This window comes from Anguilla rostrata, chromosome 7 (genome assembly GCF_018555375.3).
Source record: "Anguilla rostrata isolate EN2019 chromosome 7, ASM1855537v3, whole genome shotgun sequence".
Lineage (NCBI taxonomy): Eukaryota > Metazoa > Chordata > Actinopteri > Anguilliformes > Anguillidae > Anguilla > Anguilla rostrata.
This window is the reverse complement of record NC_057939.1, coordinates 44,796,107-44,808,382: the sequence shown is the minus strand read 5'-3', so window position 1 is coordinate 44,808,382 and position 12,276 is coordinate 44,796,107. Positions and strand designations below refer to the sequence as shown.

The 12,276-nt window shown below is 39.5% G+C and overlaps 1 protein-coding gene across 1 annotated transcript; it reads right to left on the bottom strand.

Annotated features, from left to right (window-relative positions):
* Positions 1-405: 405 nt before the first annotated feature.
* Positions 406-7,465, bottom strand: LOC135259817 (dihydropteridine reductase-like). The gene is made up of 7 exons (XM_064344582.1): positions 7,315-7,465; positions 6,891-6,983; positions 6,401-6,497; positions 5,896-6,036; positions 3,106-3,214; positions 2,144-2,227; positions 406-876 (listed from the first exon to the last, which is right to left on the bottom strand). The coding sequence occupies exons 1-7, from the start codon at positions 7,405-7,407 to the stop codon at positions 771-773; spliced, it is 723 nt and encodes a 240-aa protein (XP_064200652.1). The 5' UTR covers positions 7,408-7,465; the 3' UTR covers positions 406-770.
* Positions 7,466-12,276: the final 4,811 nt, after the last annotated feature.

Genomic DNA, 12,276 nt, shown 5'->3' with positions numbered 1-12,276 from the left:
TTACAACAGCACCTGTGATATTAAGAATCAGTGCAGCTGATGAAAGTTGCATCACTTACTTAGAATCCCATCAGCCTGGCTAGATTTGGTAACAATTTAAAACAGAAAATATTCACAGAACCTCAGAAATATCACCATTCTGATTGGAGTCTTTGGCAAAGCAAAGACCTGATATTCACAACACTGCATTTTCTCATTATACCTGAACTCAAAATTCCTAATTTGGGACATTCCATGACATCATTTTTCATTAATATAATCCATCATAAATTATCTAATTATATAATAATAAAAATGGTCACTTGTTTCATTGTTGTTATAATTACTGCAGTTAGTACTATTAAAATTGTATTAATTCTTATTCATATGGTTAAAACTGTTCATTGCAAAATAAATAAACAGCAACAATTTCAATTTTTTATTTCAGGTTACTGCTTTGATACACCACAGAATTGAATAAAAAACACAACATAGCAGTATGTTTTCTGGCAAATAAATCATACCGCTGGCTGACGAAGAACAGATGTGTAATATTAATGGACTCAGTGTCTCAAGGTCAATTTTCATCACATTATAAAACATTAACACTCCCCACATAGGTATAAACACAGAGTAAGGCCACTGAACTGGAATGCATTGTACGTTTATAAGGTGTGACAGCGGGTTTTCTTCTTCATTTGATTCTGTGGGTTTTACAACACCCGGGCCAGAGGGCTAAAGGAGCCGTAGGGGGTGCTGCCCCCTACAGGTTGCTCCTGGCACTGTCCTCTTCACTGAAATATGGGCGTGGCCACGGTTTTCCCACCAGAGGTCACAAGCTGCATCAAGCTACCCGACGCCGGGCGTCCCACACCTGTCGCCCAGTTGTAGAAGGTTCTGGAAAAATGAGAAGATGGATTCTCTTTAATAAAAAAAATAAAAGCACATTTATGTTTTTATTTATGCAACAGGCACAGCTTTGACAAAAAGACCAGGGAGAGATTCCGTGACTCAAACCCCTCATTTCCTCTTGCTCTCCCTTGTTTATAAATTAATCCCCGGGGTTAAATTTGTCCATGCCTCTCGGGATTACGCGGTTTAATCAAATCTCCGTCTAAATCCCTCTGTGGCACAGGGTGACGTGTCTCCTTAATCCTAAGCTTGTCTGTGTGCGGTGTGCAAGAACCAATAACACTGAGAGCTACAAATACAATAGTTTACTATGAGGACAAGAAATTTACTGTTTTACTGTACCCAGGAAGTCCATCTCAAGGGATTGTTTCATCTGAGCAGCTGGACAAGCCTACTTGTCTTTGTTAATGAGACCATTAATGTAAATACATGCAGGGAAAGCAATGTCTAAGCTTTAGCGAATAGCCAAATTCACCAGGCAGCACTCATTTAATATTTTCCATTTTTTAAAATTGTTCCTGTGTACTTTTACAGGTCTCATGTTTTGCCATATAAACCATCATTTTCTTCAAATATGTGTGCACGTTGCTGAAAAGATGGTTTTCATAGTTAAAACCATGTAAAATAAAGTTCTGTGAACAGCCCACATATGGTTCATTATCTGAAAGCCCACTAGTGCCATCTTCTGGTGGTACTTGAGTGCCGTGAGTTTTGTTTCAGCCCATAGAGATCCAGTGCCCCACCAGAAATGGCCAAACGCACATAGATTCAGCACAATGACCGTTAATATATTGTTCCCACTGCAATTCACCAAGTTCAGAAAAACTAATATTTTTGCATTATAAAACAAAATTACTCTCACAACAAGATATTAATCAGTCATTATCCATTATGGCAATTTGAGTGCTTACTGCTCTTCAGCTCTGTAAGACAAGGGGAAATCTCTGACATAAAATCCTCACTTAAAAATACGTTCAGGCTACATTTCATTACATTACATTACAGGCATTTGGCAGACGCTCTTATCCAGAGCGACGAACTCTGGATAAGAGCTCTGTATTTCAAAAGTCTCTTGTCCTCCTGTAATATTAATCCAGGTGAGAGCCTTGTACTGAAGCTCAATGACGAAGCAGAGATACTGGTCCAACCCCAGTGTTACTGCTACCGCCCAAAATTGACCTGCCATGGTGGCAGTCTTTCATAACACACAAAGATCCTGTCACAACAGGTTCGCCTGCGACATCACACTCACTCGGCCACGTAGTCCAGTGGCGTCCAGGACCCGAAGTCTGCGTCAGGCATCCATTTCCTGTTCATTGGCGTGTCCAAGGTAACGCTGCGGAAGGCACACACAGCAGTGAACAGAAACAAAGCCGAACATAAGCGGGACTGATTGGGGCCGGACTGAAATAAATTCAGTGACCTGTAATGAACGCTTTAATGAACAATAAAAATTCAGAACGCAAACCATGGGTGCTGCAGTCCCAGGCAACACTATCAATTTCTCATAAGGCAAAGTATTGCAGCACCAGCAGTGTCCTCTGAACATCACTCCTACTGTAATTCACCACGCAGATACCAATCGGCATCCTTATCCTACTGCGGCTTCGAATTCATGGCTTCAGGAAAAACGATAAGCTAATTAAAACCATTTAATTGGACATAAAGGTAATTCACATTCCCATCAAATTACTTGTATGATTCTGTAAGTATTATTATAATTCTGATTTACAGATTCTGTTGATGTAAATCCAACATTTTCTTTGGGTTTCACATTTTAATACAATAACCATTGGGTGCTTCTTAAGAATGCATGTATCATTGACGAATCTGCAATATGCAGCGACCATTTCCATTCGTCCATTCACCCAACCCCCCCACAATGACAATAGTTCTTTCTTGTTTTACTGCAGATAAGAAGATAGTGTTCATCATATAAATCCTTTAACATTCAAAAAATAATTCACAAGAAATGTCTAGGAGAGGGAGGGTTCTTTTAAAAAAGATATTTTTTCTTTCTCATGCTACACTATTGAGCTCACACAACTGAGGGATTTTGGAAAAAGCAAAGAATGCCCATCAAATGCCACCGGCTGTCTCTGGTGAAACTGCTAACTCACGGTGATAATGCTGACCAGATGTGTCAGAGAACTGAGGAGAAGAACTGAGCACAACTCAACTGCCTTAAAAACAACTCTCTGTCGCGGTACTTACGGTAGAATGGCAACTGCTGTGGCACGTGGGGGCATGCCACCATCGTCTCCAGCCAGGCTCTGGCACAGCTGGTGAACGGCAGCCTTAGCCATGCCATACCCGATCATACCTTGGGGAGAGACGGGCACACACCCCGTGAGGAGGGCACAGGGGCACACAGAGGAAACGCCCCAAATCCTCGCACGGGCAAAATAGCTAATACTGGATCCCACAATTCCACAGGAGGCAAAAATAATTACACAGCACGGACTGATGGCAATCAGGCACTCTGTATGGATGAATCTGTCGGGAGAATAGAGTTGTTCAGCCATACTGTGTGCATTCATTCGATATGCAAGAAGATTCAGTAGACTGTGGAATTAGTTAAACCCAAACCTTGCAAAAGTTTTTAAACTCTTTGTCTTTTACATTATGCATGGAATCCCACACAGAAGAATCTGTAATTGCTCAAAATAAATACCAACCCTAATTGAAACCAGATTGGGTTGCAATAGAAATGCACAAATTATGTTTTTTTTTAAAGTTTTTTTTAAAGTTGATTAGAAACCTGTCATGCCTAATGTGACAGCTTCAGATGCGATGTAGAAGTTCCATTTTTCTGGATTGAAGTGATTCACTGTTGCATTGATTGGATTTTGATGCAATTGCTTGGTGGATGATGGTTGAAATGTGAGGTAAAAGCTTGTTTCAGAGGAATTTACTATGCTACACCCCTCCCCCACTGAAGATAGTGGTAGGGGGTGGGGTCTGGAGCCTATTATCAACAGCCTCCTTAAAACAATTCCAGATTTTCATCTGCAAAACTATTTTTTCTGTCACACATTTTATTGCTCACTAAAGGCTGCTTCCTTTTAAGTACAGACCAATGAGAACAGGGGGTGGAGCAGCCAATCATTGGACACAGTTTTAAAAACTCATGCAGTAATTCCATCTCACTGTTTCACATTATAATACATAAATGAGCCTGGTGTCTAGACTTATCATTCAGAAGATACAATAACCGGAAGTGGATTCTTACATTTTACAGACTGACCCATTGATATTATTATTTTACTCAAACTGACACACCATTTTTCAATGCTAATATCCAATAGATACTATATCAGAACATTTACTCTTAGAAATGTGCTACCACTTGTGGTTAGGACAAGGTCAAAACCACAGGTCAGAGGTCAGTACTGAGTTCCTTGGCACATGGTTGAACCATTCCTAAATCTGCAATGGAATGCATCTAGCACTCTTTCCCACACCAACACCTTGCTCTAATCTGAAAAGAGCAAGTAGCAGTTCTTAACCAACATTTTAATGAAAGGGGCTCATAAGGCTTCTCCGTTTGATATATGCTACATGATAAATGCAGCTAATTTCACATCTTTGTCGAGAGGTGGAAACAGGTGGAGAACTAGAGACACTGGTGACCCTACACTGGGTCTGTTGGAGAAAATGTTTTGAAGAATCCTCACGGGAGTGAAAAGCAAGGGCACTAAAAGAAGTGACACCCTACGCAACTTTGGGCCATTTAAAACATAATTTCTGAAACTAAACAGGATAAAACAGTCTAATGAGGGTCGGCTTTTGGCGCTGAAATGTCACCCCTCGCAGTTGCTGAGAAAAATGTGCATTCTGTATTTTAAAATAAAGAATAATGACCCTAAGACGTAGCCATCTGTACATTGTTACTCCAGAACACAAAAGGCCTGGACTGTTGTTTCCCAATTAACCTGTGTGTGTTATATTAGAGCATATCGTATAAAAAAATCAGGGGTTTTGGATGCATGCCTTTAAAATGCATAACAGTACATGGAAGTTCATTCCAGTAAAGAATTGATCCAGCACATCCCAAACAAATTATTGTTCAAAAAAATGTTTTTTCCCCTCAAAAACTCTCTCTTCACAGAAAGCTGTTTTTTGGAGCATAGCTGGATGACATGTGGGCCACTCACTGATCAAAACGTGTGCACTTAATAAGGACCACATGGTAACTCAATGTGCTGAGTCACCCTCCTGTTCTGGCCTGGAGGGGGATTCTGAAAGGGTGAGATTCTCAGTTCTAGTCTTATGAGGCTGGGGTCCTACATGCTCAGTTCTAGTCTTATGAGGCTGCAGTCCCACATGCTCATTTCCAGTCTTTTTAGAATGGAGTCATACGTACTCAGTTCTAGTCTTTTGAGGTTGGAGTCCCACACAGTTCCCTGAGTAAAAAAAAAGTAGCTGCAGGCTATGAGGACTCCATGTTTAACATAATTTGATTACACCACTTACAACACAGGATTTGTTTGGCCTTAACCTCAAAAACACTTCCCCAATGAGATCACATCAAAACATCCAATAATGGTGATATACACTACGAATTACACTACCGCGCTTAATCCTTTCTATAAATAAATGAATAAAATATAGCATAAATAATAAATAAAATAAAATATCTGTCCCAAACCAACTACTGTCCATTGGCCAAAAAAATATAAAGCTGGTAAAACGTTAGCGCTTCAGTTTACTCGGGAATCTATTGTTAGCATTCACAATTCATTTCACCAAGGGATCCTCCGTTAGCTTTAGAGCTTCAGTACCAGAGGATCCACTGTTAGCTTTAGTGTTTCAGTTTACAGCTGACTGACAAACTAGGATTCTGTCCTCCAGGACCTATTGCTCAAGCGTTGACTTGTTTTCTGGGAGCTTGTGTACACAAGAGCAGTCAAATGTCAAAGTCTGAATGAGAGAATGAGAGAGAGGGCACAGTACAGAAAAAAAACATAACATGACCAGTGGGAGCTTAATAAGTAGTCCTACCAGGGGTTCCAGCCAGGGATGCTTTGGCGCCTGGCAAAGTCAGAAGACCCCCCTCCTTCAGGTGTTTGGTGGCCAGGTGAGCAGAAATGACCGAGGTCCAGACACTCTGCTTCCACATTTGGTCAGTGTTCTTGTACAGCGCTTAACAGAATGAGCAAAACAGAAGAAAACATTCTTCCTGAATACTTTTCAACTACTGTGATTATAGATTGTTATAGTTTAACCAATAAAAATAGTTAATATGTATAATCATTTGCTATACGATAAATGACACAATTATATTTACATGCATATGCACAAATGAAACATTTATTATTTCCCTATGATTGCCTAGGGCAGCATAGCTGCATACCCTCAGATAACTGTCAAGTGAAATGTGACATTTGATATATGAATGCCTTGCTTTTTACATAAACACATTTTCTGGAAGTCACACTGGATAACAAAAATCATCTTAATTAAGGCTAATCTCTCTGGCAGGTTTGGCCGCCTCTGTGATCCTGACCTTTATCGCTGGCATTTCCACCAGCCCAGCCCCCAGCCACACAAAGCATAGCATCTACTTTTGCATCTCCCAGCAACCGGGAGACATCTGCTGTCACCTGCAGCAAGAGCAACACAGATTAAACAGAGCTGACAGTGTGGCCCACAGTAAAACCACACATGATGTGTTTCATCATTGGCTATGATGAAACTTTACTACAGTACGTGGAGACAGTAACCATTTCTGGTATTGTTTCGCAAAAATTCAACGTGCAGAAGTATAAATAAAACCATCGGAAACATCTTACACTTTTACATGTCTATGTGTTTTTGGTCAGTTTTCTCTCAGGCTTTTCTTGAACACGAAATTGCACAGCACATAATGCCAATAATGCCTCGTTTTAACCGGCAAACTGACGACTTTATAATAGCTGTATCCTTGGCATCTGGACTATATGGAAAAGAAACAATAACCGTCATCACTGACGCAGAGGGTGAAACGCTCCACCTACCTGCTCCGCTTGATCAGTAAACGAATCAGACAGCTGGACAAGCACGTTTGCGTCTGCGTTTTCATTAGATGCAATATCAATACATGCTACCCACTGCAATAAAAATAAATAAAAATTAAAGCCACACACACAAACCAAATAAAATAAAACTTTACCGTAAACATTGTTGCAATTTCTTAGAATACATTTTTGTTTAAGAAATGCCTTTTTGGCTTTCAAAATTAAAATGGAAGAAGAAAAAAAAAAAAAACAGGGAATCATAGCCATACAAAAATCTGCTGTTTATAATACGTGTGATATAATACCATGATATACGGCATTATTTCTGACACCTGTTAAATGTAAAATACGAACTTGAGTTATGATACATGTGCTCGAGGTGCGTTGGAAAAATAAATTACAATCATCTGCTAAAGGGTCTTACCCAGCCTTTGGACTTGAAATACTCGACACATTTTGAGCCCAGAGCGCCCCTTCCTCCATAGACAAAAACTCGATGTGCTTCGACAGCTGCCATTGCCAGCTCACTCTATCAACGCACCCCAATGACTGCTCTTGCAGCCGTCCCGCTACTTGGCCCATAGAGAACCACCCGGTGATTGCATAGCACTGGGTTGCCAGACCCGTTAGAAATTCCTCTATTTATGACTCGTTAGCAATAATAGCGATTCGGCACCAACCCTTGGGTAAAAAATCCACGATATGCTTGTTTTCAACAATGACACTTATAAATAGATGAATTACAACGCTTAAATTCCATGATAAACTCACATAATTTAGTTCCACGGTAAACAGGTCGCTGAAGTGAAAACAAAAACCAGCTCTCCGTGTGGATCCACAGGACCAGAGGAGACGATAGTTTCTAGCACAACATGTTCGTAGACCATAAATATATATAAAAGAACAGTTTGCACAGCACATCCTCTTTGAATTTATTCAGTTTTTGAAGATTTTCATGGAACATGGCAACCATGCAACGCATCTCTTGAAGTCCCTCCTACCCACTGCTAATGCATTGTAGAGGATTTGACACGATGGTTGTATTTCATCTTGACATATTTGCTTTGTTACAGTTGAAGTAAATGGCTGTCGTATATACATGTAGTAAAAACACTACTGCAATAATCGCTTGGCAAATTGTGTATGTGAAAAAAGTTTGCGATTACTGGGGTCTAGCTAGACTACAGCTCCCAATGTGGTTCAAACGCGGACTGACAAATAGCCTACATACATCCAACAGAAAAATAATTATTTATTTAAAAAGTTATAAGATGTTTGTTAATGGTTTGTTTTGAAATGAACTATCTTCTTTGGGAGTTCTATTTTATTATAAAGATGACTATTTGGTTGTGTTGCTAATTAATTAGTTAAACTCACATATAATCTATTCTTCACATGATCTAACTGTTTTTGTCTAAAAAATAAATAATCTTCTCCCAATACCGTTTGGCAAATGGATGTAGAAACCGTTCTTTCCTGCTTATTATTATAATTTATTATTATTATTATTATTATTATTACTACAATTTTTTTGTAGCTTTTTGTCTGGAGAAATTGTCCAATGCTGAACTGATAACGGATGTTTTCTGATTGGAGACACGATTTTATCTGTATGGCATCGGACGCATGGCAACCAGCCAGTATAATAATGAACGACTGTGTTTTAGACATGCCAGGATATTAAACTTTTGAAGAGTGTTCCGGACAGCGTGCACCCAATTTCAGCAACTGCCACGAAACCAGTGGATTCAACTTTTACTACACATCTATTTTACTATACATAGGCTATATACACATACACAGACTGGTGACAAATTAAAGGAAAAACCAACATACAGCCTCTTTGTTAGGTGTTGGATCGCCACAAGCCGCCAGAACAGCTTCAATGAACCTTGACATAGATTCTAGTGTCTGGATCTCTACTGGAGAGATGGAACAGCATTCTTCCAAAAGATTTTCCCTCATTTGGTGCTTTGATGATGGTGAGCGCTATTGAACATGTCAGTCCAAAATCTCCCATAGGTGTCCAACTGGGTTGAGATCTGGTGACCGCGAAGGCCATAGCATATGACTCACATCATTTTCATACTCATCAAAACCATTCAGTGACCCCCTGTGCCCTGTGATGGGGGAATCGTCATCCTGGAAGAGACCACTCCCATCAGGATATACATTTTTCATCATAGGATAAGATGCATCATCTAAGAGCACAAGTGTACCCGAACCATGCAAAGAAAATGCCCCCCGCAGCATAACAGAGCCACTGGACCCCCTCACAGTGGGGTCAAGCATTCATGAGGGTACCATACCATTCTCTTGGCTCAGCATTTTTATACATGCCACAGAGCATGATAGGACGTTAATTGCTTAATTATATCGTGCAGTATCTGTGTGGAAGCATCTGCATTCGTTATGTTTCTCCACTGATTTGATCAGGTTTTCACTTAATTTGTCACCTATCTATATCTATATCTATATGTACACTCACACTCAAACCACAAAAATGAACTGCTTGGAGAGCAGGCCAAATGCAAGAACCAAAATGGGACAAATGGCAGCCCTCTTAAACCCCAAGCAGTCACATCTACAGGTGCAGCCAATTTGCAATGACAAACCACTCAATTCTGACTACCAGGCTCCTGCAAAGAGAAAGCAGAGCCAAATAGGCAGCCAGACGACTGGTTCATCACACAGTCCAAATTCTACCACAAACCACGAGGCCCATCCACACACTGGAATAGTGTCATTGCAGTAATCCAACTCAACCACAGGATGAACCACCCAGTTAGCTGAATAAGGGGTTTAATGTACATACATAGGAAAAAGCAAGGCATTATTGGTTTAATTTAAAAATTCTCTTGACTGACATTTTTAGCTGTTTCCCTGCCTCAGAGAAACAGCTGGCATGTATTATCCTCAGAAAAAAACTACTGTACACAATCATTTTACCTGAAAAAAGTCTCTCCTAAATTTTCCTAATTGCATGAGTTTACTTAAGTTAAACGAAACAGTTCTTAAATTTTGCCACTAGATGTCATCATAAACACTGATTTAAAAGGTTTTAACACAGCTGAGTCATTCGATTATAATTTTATTCGTCAACTTTCAACACAATAGGAAGTAGGAAGACTTTGCAAAAATAAAACAAAATAAAATAAAAAATAAATTACAGAGGGTTATGATTGAGTTCTTTACATGGTAGTGATGTACCCAGGAATTCATTTTATGAATGTTTGAAATTCAGAAAACGAACTGACCAATTTTATTTAGAAAATGGCAAGGAAAAAAATTATTTCAGTTTTCAGTGGCTCATACTGTACCAAAATGTTCCACAGGACCACATAATATTTTCAGTAACACACAGGAAACTAATCTTTCCTACTGGCCAAAATGGCTTGGGAGCTCTGACAGAAAATAAATCCACTAAAGCTCCTTTATCTCTGACACTGCTTTGTGGCTGCGGTTACATTTCCACATCTCTGTGGCCCGTGCTTCCTGCTGAACGGGCGGCCGTGGCGCGTGATACCTGGCCTCATTTCGAGGTGCAGGTGTGAGTCTCTGGGTTATGAACAGGATCACCGGGAGAGGTAATGGCCGGAGTCAGTTCCCTTCCGGTGGTCACATTGAGACTAAGCGTAAGCTGATATGCGACCCGCTGGCTGAGGGAAGCAGCGATAAGTGGGAGGAGCAGAGGCACAGTGACACCGGAATAAGCCTGGTTTGCCATCGTGCCTATTTCCGCACACCAAACATGCGTGTGGACCCGTGATCATTACAGAGAAATTAAATGCGCCAAATTCCTTGAAAGACAAATATCAATATCACATGGTGGTGAAAGTATCCAAGATCATTAGAAATGGACCTTACATGCATGGATGCTGAAAGCTTGTCACACTTATGAGTGCGCAGCTGTGCTGCCATTCACATAGAATTTAATGTATGTGCGTGCGTGCGTGTGGATGCGTGCATGCGTTTCTGTTTCGTAGTGCTTACAAACATATGCTCGGGTATAAATCCTACTGCACTAACTGTTTTCTTTTTTGCATATTTAATTAAAGGCCTTTGACCAAATTTGTCACACAGAACATCTTACCAGATTTAATTATTTTTCCTCAGCATTTAAGGCCATTTTAGATTTTTTTTTGAGATTTTAGAGACAGACAGGTGGTATAGTATAATAACCTCCTCAGAGAAATCAGCATATAGTTTTGAACAGTATGTATTTTATAGTGAATGATTATGAATGAATGTAATAACCAATTTGCCTTTTCAAAATGTATTATCACAATCGCATTTTTCACAAAAATGTGATACCCATGCTTACAAAAGAAAGAACAAAAAGCAATTTGGGCAATGATGATTTAGATTTTCAAGACCAATCTTGCTGTGGTCAGCTTGTACTCTATGTGTCTCCATAACCAACACAAACATCTGTATACATAACACATTCCAATGAGTGAAATATATATCCCCAATAACCGTATCCACTTAATTAAAAAAATAAAAAATATAAAGAAAATAGAACAAACATTTGAATAAATCCGTTATAGCAGTTCAGTCAGTACTCTCTTTGCAACATTGGGGCTTTTCTTAATATTTATATCTGTTTTGTATGCAAGACATTAATTAAGTGTGATGAATAGCTGTAATCACTCCAGCACCTTGGTGTGCTGGACTGGGTTTCAGTTCGGAGGCGAATAACAGACTTCGGGGGAAATAATGGCGCAATGTTACTTATTTAAACCATAAATCATGTCCCAACCATTTGACACTTGGGAAGACAGCATGGATAATTGATGACCAACAGAGTGTACTCGATCTATTAATAATTTAACGTTTGTGTGTTTTTTATTGTTTTGATCAATGTTTTTAACTATTTATAAACTATACCTGAGTATGTAGCCTAATGTCCATAAAGGTGATACGTCACACCTTCAGAACATAATTTCGACTGTATGCGTTGACCATTGTCGTTAGCTTATCATTAGACGTATATAGATGAATGCTGGTATAGCCTATTATGTAAAATATCAAACGTAGTCTCTTTGTAATAACTTTGATTAACATGTCGTACTTGTTTGCCTCGACTGTTGTAGGTTCTCCTTTAGGAAAGCAGATTATCTGCTTTCAACAGCAAGTGAGAGAGTGCTGTATGAACTTACAGTACCCTTTATAGCAAACTCTGGAATGTGCGTCAGTCAAGAACAGAAACGAACCGTAAACTCCAAATGTTAAAATCCGCTTCTTCTTCCTGCAGGCGATAATATTTCAAGGCACTGTTGATGTTTTTTCAGAAGACCGCGACAGGTATCTTTACAGGATGGATTTGTTGAATGTCCATTATTATAAAACAAACCATTCTAATTTCACTGCTCGAAATGTCTTA

Bases quoted from the DNA above. Each gene is read 5' to 3' on its own strand.
- LOC135259817 (XM_064344582.1), bottom strand. From the start codon at position 7,407: ATGGCAGCTGTCGAAGCACATCGAGTTTTTGTCTATGGAGGAAGGGGC. The intron at 6,984-7,314 runs GTAAGACCCTTT...TTTTTATTGCAG, and splicing joins ATTTCAAGTCCAAAGGCTGG to TGGGTAGCATGTATTGATAT. The intron at 6,498-6,890 runs GTAGGTGGAGCG...CTCTTGCTGCAG, and splicing joins TTACTGATCAAGCGGAGCAG to GTGACAGCAGATGTCTCCCG.